This window comes from Dreissena polymorpha, chromosome 4 (genome assembly GCF_020536995.1).
Source record: "Dreissena polymorpha isolate Duluth1 chromosome 4, UMN_Dpol_1.0, whole genome shotgun sequence".
Classification (NCBI taxonomy): Eukaryota; Metazoa; Mollusca; class Bivalvia; order Myida; family Dreissenidae; genus Dreissena; species Dreissena polymorpha.
The window spans coordinates 144,223,149-144,245,579 of NC_068358.1; the positions used below are offsets into that span (position 1 = coordinate 144,223,149).

At 36.9% G+C, this 22,431-nt stretch overlaps 1 protein-coding gene across 1 annotated transcript; it reads left to right on the forward strand.

Annotated features, from left to right (window-relative positions):
• Positions 1-3,244: 3,244 nt before the first annotated feature.
• Positions 3,245-22,209, forward strand: LOC127877258 (succinate--hydroxymethylglutarate CoA-transferase-like). The gene is made up of 14 exons (XM_052422938.1): positions 3,245-3,535; positions 6,024-6,132; positions 7,948-8,021; positions 8,549-8,634; positions 10,367-10,417; positions 13,400-13,520; positions 15,918-16,009; positions 16,499-16,642; positions 18,558-18,653; positions 18,895-18,966; positions 19,306-19,403; positions 20,906-21,008; positions 21,329-21,392; positions 21,883-22,209. The coding sequence occupies exons 1-14, from the start codon at positions 3,463-3,465 to the stop codon at positions 22,029-22,031; spliced, it is 1,332 nt and encodes a 443-aa protein (XP_052278898.1). The 5' UTR covers positions 3,245-3,462; the 3' UTR covers positions 22,032-22,209.
• The last annotated feature ends 222 nt before the right edge of the window (positions 22,210-22,431 follow it).

Sequence of the window (22,431 nt, forward strand, 5' to 3'; positions counted from 1 at the left end):
ACAGATTCATTGATAATGACCATGCGAAAGAAAGAAATTGAGAGTAAACGAATATAATTACGTGCATGCTATACTAATAGGGTTTTTAGATCAGCAGGTAACCCCTTCAAAGAATATGTTGTTACTTTAAAGGGGCCTTTTCACGTTTTGGTAAATTGACCAAATAAAAAAAAAATGGTTTCAGATTCGCAAATTTACATTTTCGTTTTAGTTAGGATATTTGTAAGGAAACAGTAATACTGCACATTTATCAAGCTCTAAAAAAACATTATATGCATCTTTTGACGATTGAACAACATGAAAATTGTAAAGCATTGCAACGCAAAACATTGAATAATTTGGAGAGTTCTGTTGTGGTCGTTATATTTTGCGATACTTAGAGGATTGCTTATATACAGTATAAAATACACCACTGATTGCATGAGGAAGGATGGACGAGTGGTCTAAGCGTAAGACTTTTACTCCAGGAGTCAGTGGTTCGAGCCCAGTTGGTGTTTACATTTTTTTATATTTTATTATTGTTTTTTTTTTCATTGGAACTTTTTAGATCCAATGTTTACATTTATCAAAATAAAGCATTACATGACAACCTTCAATACATGCCAAAATCTGTGAAAAGGTCCCTTTAAACATGTTTTTTATGAATGGTTATGGACGGCTGTAGACATTACTTCTAGTGCTTAAAGTCCTGTTCCGAGAGAACGATATACCGTCAAATAGAAATCCCGTGCATGACGGTCACATTACATTTATTTAGTACCCTTGAGAGCATGGGACGACAATTCTGTGAGGCGGTTTATGCAATCGGGAATCCTCGGACAATTTCGCCATACCGGCGATCGTCTGGTGTAGCCCACTGTCCGAAGTGTTCCATTGTGTACACACCGGTCTTACTGACCTGTGTACTAATGCGAAAGGAATTGTGAGTAGCACTTCTTTTACGAGTGAAAAGTGAAAGCGAAAGTAGGTCAGGTAATCTTGCTTCTAATAATCGCCATCAGTCTTAATAGATATTCAAAATCACATTTAAACATAATTTAATAACATTTCTTTAAACAACATTCGGTTTTAAACACACAATAAAAACGATTTTTCTTTCATTATTAACATTTTCATTCCAACGCAGAACTACTTTGGCGGAAGCATAATTTCCTAAACCAGGGGAATGTGGTGCGTCTTATAGAGGTGACTAGTCTGGATTACCTGTCCCTTTGTTTACAATAGAAGCTGGGAACCAGATTAAGAGGTGACAATAACGTATAGACGAGTTAACGCGTGACGTCACACGCACCTGCAAAGTTTAGACTCCGCCCACTGGTTGGCAAAAAGAGGTGGAATTCTTATAAGCGCATATAGAGAAGGTTGACATTATCATCGTTTTTATTGATACTCATGAACTGTATCAAATATAATTTTACTATTTATGTCTGAATAAAACATAAGCATGCGTGAATTTCATTTTTGGAACGATTATATTGTTGTTATTATTTGTGTTTACTAAAAACACGGACTCTAGATTACATCAATTACGTGCTAAAAACGAGCTATGGAGTGGAACGTACACTATCTACGAGCTCGTTATGTGGTTACCACAAAAATCTCTACTAAACGCATCTTCACGTCCATTTTAGATACAAAATTTCAAAAATGGAAATTATTTTAGAATAAATTAAATTTAATGAAAAAACACAAATAAGGATAAAAACAAACATCAAATAGATCGCTTTTTGTGCGCAACATATAGTAACTGATTTTAATCTTAATAGATCTGTACAGACTTACCTTGTTACACAACAAATAAATTAATAAATCTCATTGTTTTATTTAATTGTGCACACCAATTTTGACACTATTATCTCGTTATGATCGGAGACTGCCCAGACAATTACACAGAAAACATGCCGGTGTCATAAACATAGTGACCAATACTTTAATTGGGTCCCTGCATAGACCACATGTGGCAGACTTTATGATACCTCCATGCCATCTCTTGGCATATTGAGCAGTCATATTGAGCAAGCCAAATATTAAAGCCAAAATACGTAACATTTGCTTTAATAAATAATTTAACATATTAAAAAAAGAAGATATTTGTCTGAAACGGATTAACAAGAACATGCGTATTTATATGTAAGCCAGTTTAATCATAATAATACAGTGCTTTATAACTTTAAATTTAAAATATTGTTCAATATTACTGCTACTGTATTTACCGCGGGTACCGGCAAATGTAAACTCGTCAATTTAGTGTAAAGATTGTACGTTCTTGCATTGCACGTAACACCATCATGAAACCAAGCAATCACAATGGATAAACAATATTTGTGTAAAATAAATTAAATTAATATATATATTTATCATAAAATGCTAGATTGTTAAATGTATCACTCCTTATTACTTGTTAAGAGATTTCAATATACATGCAAAGACAGTTCAATTTGCACAAGATGCAGGTTTTATTTTCATTTGTATATTAAAATTTATTAATATTGTAATTCAATGGAAACGAAACGAAAATTCATTCTATGGAAAAGAAAATTACCACAACATTTAACGATTGTAATGTATTCCGTTTTTAATGGCTTTGTTTTATAATTGATCAAATGCGCCTCTTATAATACACTTTCGATCGCTGATGAGCAATAACAATATCCACACCGTTTATAGTTATAATCAAATTAATATATGTTTTATAAGTTTTTAAATATCATTTTTTAAAGTCTTACTATAAAAAAGAATACGGCTAATTTATTGTTTTGTTGTGTGGTATTGTCAGTATTTAGTCTTCCGACCACGTTTACTCTGATGCTAATAACTAATTTGTATTTTTATAAAGAGGAAATTATACATACGATGATACATTTATTTATTGGTACTAAATATGATATATTTGCACTATTGTATAAGAGTTGTAATGTTTATTTCGGATTTTTTATCGTTTAATTGACTAAACAAAAGCCCTTTATACATGTTTTACGTTACTGTAACCAGTGTTTTTGCCAACCAGTCAGTGCGCATGCGCGAAAAATCCCGAATGTAAACAATAACAATTAACTCGTCTATTGACATCACCATATTTGTATAGAATGCGTCACCATCTATGTATAGAATGCGACGCGTTCAGATTGGCGATTTATCAAATAGAGTACCGTGATTTATCTCCCTTTCCAACTTTCACGCCATTGTAAAAGGTCGCAGTTCACAACTACAGATATTGCAGCCTCGGTGTTGTTATCAAGTAAATTTAACTCATGTGCAAAACAGTTATCAAATATAAGCACATAATTCTTAACGCCGTATATGCAATATAAATCCAATGTGCCTAAAATAATACGCGACTGAGAAGAAAGGAAATATGTACGTGTCAAGGACGATGTGTATCGGAATGTAAACAAATAAACCAGGTCAAGGGAGACCATCGAACTATTATGATACAGTTTCGATTGGAGTTTATAAATTAACATGCCTCGTCCATGTTTCGGACATCTTTTGCAACATGTTAGAAAGTGTGCTTTGTGTTCAAACAACGGACACGGTTTGTATCTATTTATCTTATTCCTTTAATAATAGGTTTTGGAATAAAACTTACACCAAGTGTGTGTTTTTTGTTTTATTTATATCACGACCTTATTGCGCGATTACATTTTTAAAGCATACAAGCTCTGAAATAAAGAACTTCTTCACAATCATCCACTTAACTTCGCAGGTATTGGTTGTATTTTCAAGTGCTACGTTATAGTATATGTTCTATGTATTAATTTCGATTATTGTGTATTATGACAGATGATGTTTTCACTGAATAAAAACGCGTGTATCGAATACAATCATTACTGATATAAAGTATGAGCCTCGTTGTAAAAGCATGGGGCATAATGCATGTGAGTGAAGTGTTGTCTCTGATTAGTCACTTTCTGCATTAACTTGATTTACGGTAAGAAGAACGCTTCCTTTAAACAAAAACATAAAATAAAGGCAGGAAGTGTCATCTCCAATCAGCCTGTGCGGATTTCACAGGCTAATCTAATATGGCACTTTCTGCCTAGACTGGATTTTTAAGATGAGACATTCTTTGAACGAAACATTCATAAAAGCAGAAAGTAATAGAATTGTCCCAGACTGCAATGCTGATCTGTGGGGACGCTTGACGCACGTGTATTTAGCCCCCCCCCCCCCCCAGAGCGAGTTAGCGAATTCATGTACGTATAGAATTTACGTAATATAAATTATTCATTAACAACCAACATTAGCAAGCATTTCAATAACACTTTCATAAACGACTTAAATAAACATAATTTAAATGGAAAGTTACATCTCGTACATGTAACTATCAAACATGTTAAATAGTTTCTATTATATTCGTCATTGAAACTATTTAAAATGGGTGACTTCCGTCGACCATACATTTTATTCAGACATTTCCAGATTTACAACGCAACATGCGTACGTGCTATAAATTTTGTGAAAATATGTTTACAAGTGATAGTAATAGCACCGCGGATAACGGGCTTCTTAGTGTGCTAGTGCAATCTGCTGTATTGTAAGATTTAACCTAAGCAGATAAATGTGCTACTTGTTATGAAATGTGATCTATGCATAGCCACATACCCCAGGCAGAAGGCTTTATAGTGAACAGAATGTTTAACTGATTCATTCATAAATCCATTCCTTCATTAATTCTTGACAAAGGCCTCATTGCCGACCAACCTTGATTTAAACGTACGAATGCATTTTTTATTTGCGCGGCTGACTTGAATCCTGTTTAATCAATTAATCAGTTTGCCAAGAACGCACTTGTTAAATGCTTCTGGTTTTCGAAGATTAAGATTGTTGTTTATTATCAAAGTACACGTGGTAATAAAACGGTCTTCAGTGTTTTTTATGGCAATTTCGGGGCCGATATTCGGTCCCATTCCCCTCAAAAAAGAGTATATATTTTGTAGAAAAAATCCTCTCCAGAAGTTCCAAATTTTTTTTATTTTTTTTTTAGAAAGAACTGTCTTAATGAACAATATATCTCAATTTATTCCATAAACAACTAACAAAATATATAACTATAATTAGCATGATTTTGAATTATTATAAAGAGTTATATTAAATTATTTTTTCCCAAATCAGTGGACTTTTCACATGAATTGCATTTTTTCCCAAAATGGCCAGGAAAAGACCGGATGTGTCTATGTTGTGTCAATATTTGTTGATAAAACATTCCAGATTGGTCCTTTATATTGATAAAAAATGCTCAAATTTGCCCAATTATCGATTTAAAAAATCCTAATTAGACTCAAATTGGCTAGGAAAACTAAGATTATGCATGACGGTTGAACTGTCTGAAACTTATGTTGAAAATATCATTAATATATATTTAAGAAAAAGAACAGAGACATTCAGCTGTGAATATTACATTCATACATACATTTGTATTCATATAATAAATGTCATTACGTATAAAAGAGTGAATTTTTAATTTTCCCCTTTTCCTAAAAAAGAACGCGTTTTTTCCCCTTTGGACGGGCCCCGCCACCATTCCCCTATAGGTGAAAAAACCCCAATTGTTCTTGATTGAAACCGTGTTACTGGTGGCGACGTATGCATGCTAAAATGTTTTCAACACGGCATCGTAGATGGGACCGGCGGCAAAAAAAACCCCAACGCATTTGCCCTTACGAGGCAAAGGAAAACCAGCTTTAGTTTAAGGGATACATGAGGGCGTAAAATGTAGTCGGTAAGACTCACGCGTTGTTTTGTAGTAAGCCACCTCGGCCTACGATCACGATCATATAATTGTACATGTCACTTGGTATTTTAGTATTTCGATCATACGAAATGTCACTTTTAAAAAGAGCAATAATATATCAATGGCACTTGATATTGTAGTAGCGCGATCAAATGTAAATGTCCTTTAGGAGTTTAGTAACCTGATCATATGTTGATGTCATTTAGGATTTAAGTAATCCGATCAAATGTTAATGTCACTTTGTATTGTATTAGCCTGATCCTAAAAACGACATGTTTATGCATTACAGGAAGTCGCCTTTGTCGACGACAATACTTGGCCAAGCCCCGCTTGTATTCAACAACAGTTGACGAGAAGGATGTGCCCCTAAATCGGGTCAGGGTCCTTGACCTTAGCAGGTAGGACAGATATTTCCAGGGGTTTGTTACAAGCATTTTTCACCTGTTAGAAATGGGTCCATTACCTTTTTAGCGAGAGATCCTCGGGTGAGATCATTTCAAACAGTGCATTATGTGATGGATTTTGTTTTCGCACCTTACTTTAGAACGAAAAGCAGCTACGCGATAGTGTACATTTTTAATACCATTTTAAATAATTTTTCGAACACTTGAAGAATAATTCATGGTGTTCACTTAGTAGTAAGCTAATGGTTCAGCTAATGAGAAAGATGAATTGGTTCATCCAAGGAAGGCAGTCCAGAGTTAGTTTAAACTTATTTAATTAAGCTATATTGCATCGGAAGCCTTAGGCTTATTTGAAACGCTCTCGAGTCCGTTTTCTATGCCTAGACTCGGTGTCTATGGGGAGGGGGAATCAAAGAACGCTCCCACAGTGGGGACCGAACCCGTGACCTCCCGGTCGCTAGGCGGACACCATATCCGTTACTCCACTGCGACTTGAAAGTCCCTGCAAGCCCAGAGTTTATGCCTAAGTGGAAAGAATGCTAAGAGACCTGATTTTGGCCTTTAAAGTATACTCGGACCTCACTGTATAGTGGCTTTCATTGTATCGCGCTATTTCTAAAACTCTAAATATTTCGATACCACTGCCACCTACCGGTTGTTTACGTTCGTAACTCCTCATTTTCGTTATCGTGTCGTCAAATTTCCAGCGATAACATATTCCGGGTCGTGGTAAGATACTTTATTTATCCATTGGAAGTGATTTTCTAATTGATTTCATAATTTTGTTGCATTACACTTAAAAAAGTGTACAGTTTACTTTAAACACTTAAAAAAGTTTTCAATCGTCTGTTTAGTTTGACAGTCATGCCATTTGAAATTGTGCTCACTTTTCAGAGTTATCCGACGAGACACTGAATCTCTGTGTCCACACTGCAAATGAATATGTTCACAGAATTACGATTGAAAACACAGATTAATTCTCTGTCTAAAATTGTATACTGAATACATAAACTGAATAATATTCTCTTTTTTGATAAAATATTGTTTTAAATTCTTAATATCGATAAAATAAAATATTATGTACAATGTCAAAATATTTATGGCAATACGTGTATTTGAGAACCATACTTGAACATTTTTCTGTTTGTACAAAAAAGAGCGATACATTGGAGTGACCTAGATTTTACGGACGTTTTGACAGGTAACCTTTCTGCTTATACGTTTTTAATTTACTTCTCAAAATGAAGTACATATGTTTGTATTGTGAAATAATGATTTGTTTATGGATTGAATCATTACCGTTGGTAATTAATCGGCGTTTTTGCAAATTAGTAATTGTTTTTCGACAAGTATCGCGATACAGTGAGGTCCCATGGTATAAGGAAATAACGTCACACTGTATTGTATGATTGCATGAATGATATATGAATGTTCTGTAATCCTTAAATTGGTATAAACTACTTATGTCCAAACTTGATTTTTATATTTCCAGACACATGTTCAAGACGGTTTGTGATTTTGCTAGTTGGAATTAAAGCTGCTTGCATGTTTTCGCAAGTAAAAACATAATAAATATTGCAAGCCCCGATTGTACCTCTAGTGCACACTTTGCACAGTAGCGAGTGCGTTTCCTTTAAGTAAATACAGTACTTTCGGATATGGAGCAGATATTGAGAACGCCCCCATTACATAGTGAGGATCGAACTCTAGACATCCCGATCGTAACAACTACGTCACCACGATTGTCTACGATCTATATCACATAATGGTTCGTTACCGCGTGCTCTAACGTGTTACGTATGTTTGCAGGATCCTCGCTGGCCCCTATTGCTCAATGCTATTAGGGGATTTAGGAGCGGAAGTGATAAAAATAGAAAAGCCGGGTAACGTATTCAGCGCATAACTACATGTTTTTAAAATGTTTTTAGCATAACGTTTGAGTCTTCTGCATCGTTTCATATATCCATTCATCAATGCTTTTGATAGATATCCATTCATCAATGCTTTTGATAGCAATTTAGCAAGCTCGACTTTATTCAAGTAATTGAATACAAATGGGTTAATATATTTTGCAATACTAAGTCGCCTATTTATTTATTATTATATTATTTGAGACTCGTTTTTGGAAAATGGCCTTAATCCATGTGCGTTAAGTTGTCGTCTAAGGTAAACTTGTGCAGTCCACGCAGGCTAAAAACAGACTTCCTTTAAACGAAACTTTCAAGAAAAGCGAAATTTGCCGTCCTTGATTAGCGTGTGCGGACTTCACAGCTATGGGACGAAGCTTTACGCACATGCAATAAGCCGCGTTTTCACATGGCGCGGCTTATTAAGTTATATTAACTGCTGTTTGACACATTGCTTTTCAACTCCACTACAACCCCTTTCTAAAGCTTGATCCTTTCTCCAGGAGTTGGTGACGATACACGTTCCTGGGGCCCGCCATTCTGCGGTACGGAGAGCGCCTACTTCCTGTCCGTGAACCGGAACAAGAAGGTAAGCGTCCACCTGCTTGTGTAAGTTTCAACATATATGGTTCGCTCTGGTACAACAGGGTTAAATGCTAAGAAGGAATATGTTTTGAACAAAAATAAACACCATAAAAGCAGGTGTCTAACCAGATTAGCCTGTGCGGATCTTTCACGACACTTTACGCACGAGCATTTAGCCCCGTCTAGCAAGAGAACGGCTCATATTTTTGTTAGCCCGATTGTATCGAAAATATTTCGCTAATTGAGACAGACTCGTGTCAATTTTGTGAAAAACCATAACTGTGTGTCTTTCGAAATATCTTGAGTTTGTTGTGCGAGTTTGGATCGAATCCGGGACATCGCGATCGATAGGTGGACATTTTACCCGCGATCTCTCATATTCAAATGTAAACACATGGGCAACATTTTTATACGCATGTTTTTAATTACTCCTTCAAGGTCAATGTCACTATCTTATGTCAAAGATCAAATTAAGGAAATGCGTGCTGGGCAGTTTTTCTGTAGCATAGCATTTTCCAGCATGAATGAATTTTCGAATTACTTGGTACAATGCCGTTTACTCTTTTATCACATGCTATACCCTGTTTCCCATGTAATACAACCATTACATATTTTTTTTATTACACATGTGTAATACAACATTTTTAAGATTTTTCATTGGCTTAGTTTTCGTTTATTGACCAATCGCATTTTGTTATTCTGCTGAAATGACTTTGCAACATCAAATGACGTCACGAAATGTAAACAACATTTGGGATTTATCATTATGTTTGCGTAAATATTTATTTAATTTGCTCATTAAAAAGCATGCGATAAAAAAGATCTGACACTCGTTGTCATGTCATACCATATTTTATTAAACTCGTCCAGGAGATTCGTTAGTAAGCGAGCCTATTAAAGGCTCGCTTACTAACAAAATTCCTGAACTCGTTTAATAAAATATGGTATGATATGACAACGAGTGCCAGATCCTATATATATATATAAGTGTGAACGGACAGTGTGTTGCGCGCATCAACTTCGTCCCTAGGTCAAGGAAAAGATCACAATTCAAGGTCAAAAGTCAAGCTAATGTATTTTCAATAAACGTTTAAAAAGAGATCCACATGATGAGACGTTGTGTCGCACGAAAAGGTCAAAAGTTGGATATAGGTATTTTAGTAAACTTAAAAGGTGATCTTCATCATCAGACGAAGTTTCTCACACGAAAGTAGGCCCTAGGGTCAAAGGTCAAGACAACAATTTCAGGTCAAATAAGTGAATGATGGGGAGTGTCCTATTTAATAACCATGTCACAAAGTCTGAGGTCAACGGCATACATCGAGATCAAAGGTCAGGACAGTCCTTAGCAAATTAAGGATTTTGAAAAGATTTTGCAATTGTCATAAGCATACTAAGTGGCCTAATCTAACCAAGTCCCCAGGTCCTATGTCAAGGTAAAATCAGAGGTAAAATAAGATGAATCCATTAAGACTTTGTTGAATCTGTACCTGATTATTTTTACTGATGCGGCGTAGCTTTGTGACAAAAGCGTGTTGGGTTTTGTAGATAAACGCTTAAACAAAGTTTTTACGCTGCTTTTTTTTATCTATACATGTATGTATATTCTATAACAAAGAACTCCGCTCTAACAATTGAATACAAAAAATGAGTATGTTTTGGTTTCACTAATTTTTAAGAACACATACATTTACGTGGGTTTGATTAAACATTAGGATTATCATGTTTCCTTTCAGAGCATCTGCGTAGATTTAAAACGGCCCGAAGGTCAAGATATTATTAAAGAGGTAAGAGACCAAAGTGATTTTAAAGGGACATTTTTAAATTTGGGGTATGATAAAAAAGTACTCATAAAATTGAGCCGCATTCTGGGAAAACTTGACTTAATAAATGTGCGTGAATTGTCGTCACTAATGAGCCGGTAAAGTCCGCATAGGCTAATCAGGGACGACACCTTTTGCTTTTATGTCATGTTTGTTTAACGTAAGTCTTTTCTAAATGAAAATCCAGTAAAGGCAGTAAGTAACGTCACTGATTAGCCTTTGCGTATTTCACAGGCTAATATGAGACTTAACGCACATGTTTTCCTAGAGCGTGTCTAATATATGTGTAATTGGGTTTTCTTTCAAGATTATTAATAAACCGTTTTTTTTTTTATCTAAAGCTGGTGAGAAACATTATTACCTACTGCAAGAGTTGTCCGCAAACGACTGGAATCTCCAGGCTTGTCTCATGTGTAATTTGTGTCGCGATTTTGTCTCTCAGTTTTCAACTTGAAACTTGATAGATATGTTGTTAATAATTTGTAGAGGAAGTAATTTTTGTGTTGGTCGCTATATTTTTTGCAGAGTTGTGTGTCCTTGAACTTTTTGCCCTTCAGAATGAAACATTCAGTATGATCCGCACATCTGCTTAGTCTGGACGGGAGCGTCCGTTTCCTCTGATAAGATAACGAAACCTTGCGTTACTTTTGTAGCGGACTGCTTAGCACCTGATCGAACCCGACTGCGCGAGTTCGCAGGCTGCTCTTGAGCTACGGTGTCCGCATGTGACACAAGAACCGTTTTCGTATGGCAAGGCTCATATTGCGTTAGTTAAATGGGACTATGTTTTGAGGAGGTTCACAGAACGGGGAAGTTGTAATCACTCGCTTGCTGCTAAGGGATATATGCATACGAATTGGAAAAAAGAAAGCATTTTTAGCTCATCTATTTTTTGAAAAAAAATTATGAGCTATTGTCATCACCTTGGCGTCGGCGTTGGCGTCCGGTTAAGTTTTGCGTTTAGGTCCACTTTTCTCAGAAAGTATCAATGCTATTGCATTCAAACTTGGTACACTTACTTACTATCATGAGGGGACTGGGCAGGTACAGTTAGATAACTCTGGCGTGCATTTTGACAGAATTATGTGCCCTTTTTATACTTAGAAAATTTAAAATTTTGGTTAAGTTTTGCGTTTAGGTCCACTTTTCTCAGAAAGTATCAATGCTATTGCATTCAAACTTGGTACACTTACTTACTATCATGAGGGGACTGGGCAGGCAAAGTTAGATATCTCTGGCGTGCATTTTGACAGAATTATATGCCCTTTTTATACTTAGAAAATTGAAAATTTTGGTTAAGTTTTGTGTTTAGGTCCATTTTATTCCTTAAGTATCAAAGCTATTGCTTTCATACTTGCAACACTTACTAACTATCATAAGGGGACTGTGCAGGCAAAGTAATGTAACTCTGACTGGCATTTTGACAGAATTATGTGCCCTTTTTATACTTAGAAAATTGAAAATTTGGTTAAGTTTTGTGTTTAGGTCCACTTTATTCCTACAGTATCAAAGCTATTGCTTTCATTCTTGCAACACTTATTAACTATCATAAGGGGACTGTGCAGGCAAAGTCATGTAACTCTGACTGGCATTTGGACGGAATTATGGGCCCTTTATACTTAGAAAATTGAAAATTTGGTTAAGTTTTGTGTTTTGGTCCACTTTACCCCTAAAGTATCATAGATATTGCTTTCATACTTGGAACACTGGCAAACTATCATAAGGGTACAGTAAAAGGACAAGTTGTATAACTCTGGTTGTCATTTCTACGGAATTATGGCCCTTTTTTGACTTAGTAACTTTGAATATATGGTTAAATTTTGTGTTTCGATCCACTTTACTTCTTAAGTATCAAGGCTATTGCTTTCAAACTTCAAATACTTTCATGCTATCATGAGGTTACTGTACCTGGCAAGTTGAATTTTACCTTGACCTTTGAATGACCTTGACTCTCAAGGTCAAATTATAAAATTTTGCTAAAATTGCCATTACTTCTTTATTTATGATTAGATTTGATTGATACTTTGACAAAACTACTCTAACCTGACATACCACAATAGACTCCACCCAAACCATTCCCCGTGCCCTCCCCCCCTCCCCCCTTCCCCCCTCCCCCCCTCCCCCCTTTTTTTAAAGATCATCTCACAAATTACCACCACACCCTCACACTATACCCCCCCACCCCACCCCCCCCCCAATTTTTTTTTGAAACGGTTAAAAAACACAAATATTTATTTTTATTATTTTATGTTTGAAATACCATTCAACCATCGCACCCAAGAATCCCACCCACCCCCCTCCCCCCACCCGAATCCCCCCTAATTTTTTTTTTTTTAAGATCATCTCACAAATTACCACCACACCCTCACACTATTACCCCCCCACCCCCCCCCACCCCCCAATTTTTTTTTTTAAACGGTTAAAAAACACAAATATTTTTTTTTATTATTTTATGTTTGAAAAACCGTCCAACCATCGCACACAAGAATCCCCCCCACACCTTCCCCCCCCCCCCCCCTCCCCCGATTTTTTAAATTTTTTGTTCGCATTTTTGGAAAATAATGTAATAAATGTACACACCCCCACACTATACACCCCTCTTCACTCCACCCCTCCCTCCTTTGTGATTGAAAATGAGAGTCCCTTCACCTTTAAAAAGAAAATAGATGAGCGGTCTGCACCCGCAAGGCGGTGCTCTTGTTAAGTACGAGTTTTTACCGATGCCAACAGTCTCACGTTATCAGGATTAATTTTGTACCTGCGTTAAGTGTTGTACCGAATTAACCGGTGCAACACGTACAGATTAATGAGGGAGGACACTTTCCGCTTTTTATCCAGTTGAGGTGAAACGTATGGTACCTGATTTGCTTTTGCGGATTGCACAGGCTAATTTACGCACGCGCATTAAACCACATTTCCCCATAACGCGGCTCATTTATATTGCAGCTGGCAAAGAAGAGCGATGTTCTCATAGAGAACTTTGTCCCCGGGAAGCTAACAGACATGGGGCTGGGGTTTGAACAGATGAGTCGGATTGCGCCTCATCTCGTGTATTGCTCAATCACGGGTAAGGCTGATGGTTTAACAATGTCCGCACTGGGAAAACGGTGTTTAATGCATGTTTGTAAATTGGCGTTCCAGATAACCATGTTCAGGCTTATCAGGGATGACACTTTACGCTTTAATGGTATATTTAGCTCACCTGAGTACAACGTGCTCATGGTGAGGTTTTGTGATTGCCTTTTGTTCGTCGTCCGTTGTGCGTCTTGCGTTTGTGCGTTGTGAATTGTGCGGCGTCAACATTTGCCTTGTTAACTCTCTAGAGGGCACATTTATTGTCCAATCTTCATGAAATTTGGTCAGAAGATTGGTCTCAGTGATATCTTGGATGAGTTCGAAAATGGTTACGTTTGCTTGAAAAACATGGCTGCGAAGGGCGGGGCATTTTTCCTTATATGGCTATATATGGCTATAGTAAAATCTTTTTAACAATCTAGAGGCCACATTTATTGTCTGATCTTCATGAAACTTGGTCAGAAGATGCATCCAAATAATATATTGGATGAGTTCGAAAATGATAATGGTTGGTTGAAAAACATGGTCGCCAAGGGGCGGGGCATTTTTCCTTATATGGCTATTGTAAAACCTTGTTAACACTATAGAGGACAAATTTATATTCCAATCTTCATGAAAATTGCTCAGAAGATTTGTCCCAATGATATCTTGGATTAGTTAAAAAATGGTAACCTTTGCTTGAAAAACATGGCTGCCAAGGGGCGGGGCATTTTTCCTTATATGGCTATAGTAAAATCTTGTTAACACTCTAGAGGCCACATTTATTGTCCAATCTTCATGAAACTTGGTCAGAAGATTCATCCCAATAATATCTTGGACGAGTTCGAAAATGATGCCAGTTGGTTGAAAAAAAATGGCCGCCAGGGGGCGGGGCATTTTACCGTACATGGCTATAGTAAAACCTTGTTAACACTCCAGAGGCCACATTGATTGTCCAATTTCATGAAATTTGGTCAGAAGATTTGTCTTATTGATATTTTGGATGAGTTCAAAAATAGTTACGTTTGATTGAAAAACATGGCTGCCAACGGGCGGGGCATTCTTCCTTATAAGGCTATATATGGCTATAGTAAAATCTTGTTAACACTCTAGAGGCCACATTTATAGTCCGATCTTCATGAAGCTTGGTCAGAAGTTTTATCCCAATAATATCTTGGACGAGTTCAAAAAATGATGCCGGCTGGTTGAAAAACATGGCCACCACGGGGGCGGGGCGTTTTTTGTTATATGGCTATAGTAAAACCTTGTTAACACTCTAGAGGTCACATTTATTTTCGGATCATCATGAAACTTGTCAGAAGATTTGTCCCAATGATATCTTGGATGAGTTCGAAAATGGTTTTGGTTGCTTTAAAAACATGGCCACCTGGGGGCGGGGAATTTTTTCTTATATGGCTATTATATGGCTATAGTAAAACCTTGTTAACACTCTAGAGGCCTCATTTATTGTCCAGTCTTCATGAAATTTAGCCAGAAGATTGGTTTGAATGATATCTTGGATTAGTATGAAAATAATTATGTTTGCTTGAAACACATGGCTTCCAAGGGACGGGACATTTTTCCTTATATGGCTATAGTAAAACCTTGTTAACACTCTAGAGGCCACATTTATTTTCCGATCTTCATGAAACTTGGTCAGAAGATTTTTCCCAATATTATCTTGTTATCTCAGGAGAGCGACTTTTGGGCCTTTCAGGCCCTCTTGTTCATTTAAATGACGGCTTTTCTTAGCGAAAATCAAGTACAGACGGAAAGTATCGTCCCTGATTACCCTGCGTGAATTTCACAGGCTAATCCTGGACGACACATCACGCACATGCATTAAACCCCATTTGCCAGATTGCGACTTTATTTTATAGTTTTATAAAAAAATTATATATATGGAATAAATGACGGCTGATGCATAACATAAATACATACTTGTGAAGGATGAAAAGCTAAATCGCAAATCACATATTAACAGTGAAATCACCTGTTTACTTTAAAATCACATATTTTCTCTCGAAATAGGTTTTTTATGCCTCCCGGTAGGGTGGCATATAGCAGTTAAACTGTCAGTCCGTCTGTCTGTGTCTGTGTGTCGGTCCGAAAACTTTAACATTGGCCATAACTTTTGCAATATTGAAGATAGCAACTTGATATTTGGCATGCATGTGTATCTCATGAAGCTGCACATTTTGAGTGGTGAAAGGTCAAGGTCATCCTTCAAGGTCAAAAGTAAAAAAAATACAATCCAAGGGTAGTAATTAGCTTTGAAAGGGAGATAATTTCTAAACCTAACAAATGATATATTGAAATTTTATTTCAAAGCGTCGCAATAGGGGGCATTATGTTTCTGACAAACACATCTCTTGTTTCTAATTTCTTTATTTATACTATTTTTTAACAGGTTACGGACATGGAGGCCCGGACGCGTCAAGACCCGGTTATGACGTTATCGTCGCTGCCACAGCGGGATTGACGCACATAACGGGACCGGAAGTAAGTTAAACGTTCTTAATTTACAACTAATTTAAATAAATTAATATTAATAATTGTAATAATTGTTTACAGTTTGTAACGTCTTTCTTTGTTTATTTAGTAAAAAGGTAATTAAACAATAAACACAATATGCTTGTTTCATAAACTTTAAATGCACTGTATTATAGTAGTTGGGCAGGGAATGCATTGATTTAAACCTCTCCTTGTTGTGACACAAAGTCTATAAGAAACGTCAATCCTTATTTTTAGTCAATATATCCTTTTCTCATGTGCAATAATTTTGACATTCTCTAAAAGGCCCACAAAATAACTAAAATATTTGAGCCGCATTTTAAGAAAACTGGAATTAATAAATGCTCGGAAAGTGTCGTCCCTGATAAGCCTGTGCGGACAACACATGCTAATCTGCGACGACACTTTACTCCCATGCGTTTAACCCTGATTACCCAGAGCAAGGCTCAATTATTCATTATCTTATCGACCCCAAAGGACGGTGAGCCATGTAAGGTGGGTGTGGCCATGACGGATCTGTCCACGGGGCTGTACGCGCACGGAGCCATCCTAGCCGCGCTACTGCACCGCCGGAAAACTGGCAGAGGCCAGCACATTGATTGCAACCTACTGTCTACCCAGGTGACTTTTAGTTATGCCCCCGCCATGATAATTGCGGAAAGGAAGTGTTACCCCTCTTCGTATGTGCGTGTGGGAATGTATGTTTGTATGTTTTTGTGTTTGTATGTGAAGGACATTTTTGTTCGGCGAATAACTATTTCGTGCATTGTTTTCTTTTGAAATAAATTGACACAAATGTTAATCATTTCAAGAAGATGTGTCGCGTGCAAAACCATGTGCTATCCGTAGATTTATCAAGTGTATGTACATGTTCTGTCTGCTTGATCACTTGATCGTGCTGGTCGAATACGGCATAAGACCCATTTTTAGCCTGACTATTATCTATAAAATATATATAGTGGAGCTATCCTACTCAACCCGGCGTCGGCGTTAGCGTGAGCGAACATATGTTAAAGTTTGCATACCACCCCAAATATTTCCTATGTCCCTTGACATATTGCTTTCATATTTTGCATACTTCTTTACCAACATGATCCCAACCTATAAACAAGAGCAGACAACTGTATCAAGCATTTTGTAAGAATTATTTCCTTTTTAACCAGGTTTTCCGAAGGAAAAAACTGGTTATTAGATTGGCGAATGCGGGCGGGCTGGCTGGCTGGCTGGCGGGCTGGCGGGCTGGCAGGCGGGCGGAACAAGCTTGTCCGGGCCATAACTATGTCGTTCATTGTCAGATTTTAAAATCATTTGGCACATTTGTTCACCATCATTGGACGGTGTGTCGCGCGAAATAATTACGTCGATATCTCCAAGGTCAAGGTCACACTTTGAGTTCAAAGGTCAAAAATGGCCATAAATGAGCTTGTTCTGGCCATAACTATGTCATTCATTGTGAGATTTTAAAATCATTTGGCACATTTGTTCACCATCATGGGACGGTGTGTCACACGAAAGAATCACGTCAATATCTCCAATGTCAAGGTCTCCACGACTAAAAATAGATTTTTTTTAAAAACAAACTTACAAAGGGGGTTAATTTTGTTTGTTCATTTCAAAAGTTCAGTTTGAGTTTTCTCCCTTTATCAGATTTTTTTTCACAATGAAAACCTGGTTTTTTGACAATTTTGTCCCTTGTTTCCACTTAGAATATGCATATTATTGATAACTCTATGTTAAAGTTTGCGTACCATCTCAAATATTTTCAATGTCCCCCTACATATTGCTTTTATATTTTGCATACTTCTTTACCAACATGACCCCAACCTATAAACAAGAGCAGACAACTGTATCAAGCATTTTGTAAGAATTATGGCCCTTTTTTCACTTAGATTTTCTATGTTAAAGTTTGCGTACCACCTCAAATATTGTCTATGTCCCTTGACATATTGCTTTTATATTTTGCATTCATCTTTACCAACATGATCCCAACCTATAAACAAGAGCAGACAACTGTATCAAGCATTTTGTAGGAATTATGGCCCTTATTTGTCTTTGTAACTTTGAATATTTTGTTCAATTTTGTTTTTAGATCCACTTTACTTCTTAAGTATGAAGGCTGTTGCTTTCAAACTTCAAATACATTCTTACCATCATGATGTTACTGTACCTGGCAAGTTGAATTTGACCTTGATCTTTGAATGACCTTGACTCTCGAAGTCAGATTAATAAATTTTGCTTTAATTGCCATTACTTCTTTATTTAAGATCAGATTTGATTCATACTTTGACAAAACAATACTTACCTGACATACCACAATGGACTCCACCCAAACTATCCCCCATGCCCCACCCCAGCATCCAAATTTTTTTCCCATCTTTTTCTTCTTTTTTTGAAAGATCATCTATTAAATGACCACACACCCACATTATACCCTCTTCTCAATGATGGCTTACGTTATACTGTCAAGCACTCGAATAGTCGAGCGCGCTGTTCTCTGACAGCTCTTGTTTAATAATGCGGATCAAATTTTCTGCAGGTAGCTTCGTTAGTGAATATCGCCAGTAACTTCCTCAATGCTGGTCAGGAAGCGAAGAGATGGGGTACCGCCCACGCCAGTATTGTCCCGTATCAGGTAATACAGAGTGTAGGTCTAAGGAACAGTTTAGGACGTGTTTTAGCAAAAACGAGTACATGTATTTTAAAACAATTATTTTCCATAAAGCGATCATCACCTTTTTTGACCGTAGTTAATCAGAAAGTAAGAACACCAACACATTATTTGCTTATACGCTCATTTTGGTGACCTAGTTGTCGCCTACAATAGCGTCAAATTCATGACGCTGCTTGTTTCACGTCTTTAACCCTTTTTTTAGGCGTTCAAAACTTCTGACGGGTATGTTTTGGTGGGAGCCGGCAATGACGGACAGTTTGTGGACCTTTGTAAGGTATAATTATATACAATCGTCGCTTCCATCATAATAATATTAATAAAACTCCTTATTACCGTCTTCATTAGTTTAGATTTACTTATTAAGTTGATAATACTGTTCTTGTCACTGTTGTTTTTGTTGCTATTGATAATGATTTTGAGGAAGATATTGATTATAGTGATGCTTTCTATGACGTAGACGATGATGACGTTGTTGCTGATGATGATCAGTAGGAGAAGGAGAAAGATGATGAAATTGCTGCTGCTGTTGATGATGATAATGATAAAATTGATGTTACCGACGCTGCTGCTGCTGCTGATGATGATTATGATGATGATGATATTTCCATTTCAGCGCGTCGGTTTGGAGGAGCTTACATCTGTACCAGACTACAAAACAAACCAGAAGCGGGTAGAAAATCGTGTGAAGCTAGTCGCCATATTTTCAGACAAGTATAAATCAGATGCCATCAGGCGTACGTTTTACGGTGTTCCGTTGTTAACATTTTAGTTTTGAAAATTTATCTAATCCTGATAAACCATCGCGCTATCGTAAGTTCTTGCTCGATCTAATGTAACATCGTAATTTACCTATCGAAATGCTTTTTCTAATCAGCTGTTTTTCATTGTTTAAGCATGAACGCTTTTTATTAAAAAGGAATAATCAAGTACAAGCGACGGTAACACTATGGTTACTTATTATTGTAGCATTGTCATCTTACCATCGCACATAGCGTCTTCGTCCTATGTTGTTCTCCCCATCACTCAGAATTGAATAAAACTGTCCATGAAAGTATGATAGATTATGATAGATTTATTAGATAACATGTAAATAAAGGCCTCCGGCCCAAAATACAGCATTCATTTACAATAACATAATACAATGATAAATGCCACCTTGTATACATTGTGATTTTACACTTGTGTTTCAACAATATACACAATATTATACAACAGAAAATATAACAAAAACAAAAAGTTTGTAATCAAGGTAAATTTATATTCCCAATGACATTCATTAATTTCGTAACATAGAAAGTTAATTGTTTTATAACAGTGATATCAGTGCTGCTCATTAGAATATTAAATGACGTTTCGTTTCTTTGGCCGTTATACCAATTATACAAATAACTTTTTCTTATATCTGTGTACTGGGGGCACTCAAAGAAAGCATGGAATTCGTTCTCCAATACATGTACGTCAAATCTTGTTAAACAAAATAAGCATGTTCGGTTTTCGCGCTGTACGTTAAAATGCCTTCCAAGCTCAATGTTCAATTTATGATTGGAACACCTAAAACGAGCATATGCGCGACGTGACTTAAAGGGTCCATCTATAGTTAAATATTTCTCCGGAGTTAAAAGTGATTTAAAAAGTTTGTAAGTGTCGCAGCGCGGAGATGCATTTATCTCATTGTGCCAGTCTTGGGTTTTACAGTCTTGTATACGCTGTTTAAAATATTGTAAAAATATAGTCATATCGCCTACGTCCTGGGCAACCCAAACAAAACCAAAACCATATTTAAATAAGAGTTCCTTCACATATGTTGCCCAATTTTTCCTTCCAATGTCGTCTAATGACTTCAGCATTTTGTAACAATTAACTGGATATCTACGATTAGGCATATGAAGTAAATGACACCAGTATTTTATGCATTTCAGATAATACACACAACAAAGTGGTAATCTACCACACTCCCCTAAGACCATGCTGTTATTAACCGTCGAACCGACGCCTAAGACATATTTGCAAAATTCTATTTGTGATCTTTCTATATTATCACTGCGAGAGTAATATCACAAGAAACAAAAACAAGCTGTGATTACATGTATTTAAATAAATGTCCGTGTTGTCTGCATTTGGCTTGCGCTAGAGATTATCTCGTGCACTGATTACTACGGTAGTTATATTTCAGCGTGGGGTATTTTCGTTACTGACTGAAATGAGTTTTTCAGGTTTAGAAGTAAATCAACTTCAGAGTGGCTTGACACCTTGCGTGGCTCCCATTGTCCATACGGACCTATTAACAATATGGCACAGGTCTTTTCTGATCCTCAGGTATGGGCCGCCAATATAAGGCTGTGAATATATGAATCGCGCTCTTGGAAAACGGGGCTTTATGCATGTGCGTCAAGCGTCGTCCCAGATAAGCCTGTGTAAATCGGATTTTCTTTTAAAGGAAATTTCCATAGAACGTAAAGCACAGGCTTATCTAGGACGAAATGTTTTGCACATGAATAAGGCCCATTTTTTTCTGAACACGACTAAAGTGATAATTAACTCGATTTCGACAACACGAATTTTGAACATTAATTAAATCGCCTTATTATTTAATATATAGTAGTCCTCACGTGTTTGAGTGTTTTTGCACGTCACAGGTGGTAAATAATGAGCTGCTACAGGAGATGACTCACCCTACGGCCGGGACAGTGCGCGTGGCGGGTGAGTGAACACTAGATACGTCACTGACAGGCATGCGCTCCTCGCAGTGGTAATGCTTAATGCATGTGAGTAAAGTGTCGTCCCTGATTAGCCTGTGCACCCAGCTCAGGCTTATCAGGGACGACACTTTCCGCTTTCATGGAATAATTTGTTAAAACAAAGTATATTATAGAAGTAAGGTCTAGAAGGAAAGTGTCGCCCTTGATTAGCCTGAGCGGACTGAACAGGCTTATCTAGAACGAATCTTTCCGCACACACGATAAGCACAGTTTCCACAGAACGAGGCGCAATTGTAATAGGAATGTTAGAAAATAAAAACCAAAACAACCATAACCACAACACCATATTAGTTGCAGTAAGCTATAGCACTTCTGATACAACAAAGTAGTTGTATATATGCTTATACATGTACATGTATATTAATTGTTGGGAACCTATCCCAACGCCACACGACCAACAAACACTCAAAAGCCCATCAATGACATTACAGGTCCAGCGGTACGGTATAGCGAGACCCCTACTGTGTTGAAACACCCCCCTCCCACCCTGGGGCAACACACGCGCGAGGTGCTGCAGTCGCTATTGAGCCTCAGTGACGAAGAAGTGATTGCGTTAAAGATCGACGGTGTCGTGGCGTGAACATCCGGCCCCGCGACTTTTTAAAGTGGATTGTCATAACCGCGCATGTTTTCATATTGTTAAAAGCTCAACAAATACGAGATTTTTTAATTGGTCAATAGTTGATGAAACTATTTGAACTTAAAAGTTGAGCATTTGTAAAAATTGATTACTGTATTTTGTTTGTATTCATGCATGATAGGTGTGTTCAGAAGAAACATAATTTGAAAAGTATTTTGTCCAAAACACAGTTGCTATGTTTTCTAAATTGATACGTTATATAGTTGCTTGTATATAACAGGACATAATAGACCTATAATTTTATCAAATATAACAATTTTATAATTAACTTCCTAATGTGTGGCGCACATGTTATAGGAATTTAATTAAATGCAATTGTTATGAAATGGAATTTTATAAA

Excerpts from the sequence above, each read along its gene's own strand:
- LOC127877258 (XM_052422938.1), top strand. The coding sequence starts at position 3,463 with ATGCCTCGTCCATGTTTCGGACATCTTTTGCAACATGTTAGAAAGTGT. Across the intron at positions 10,418-13,399 it reads GTCAAGATATTATTAAAGAG|CTGGCAAAGAAGAGCGATGT; the intron begins GTAAGAGACCAA and ends TTTATATTGCAG. Across the intron at positions 16,643-18,557 it reads GCAACCTACTGTCTACCCAG|GTAGCTTCGTTAGTGAATAT; the intron begins GTGACTTTTAGT and ends AATTTTCTGCAG.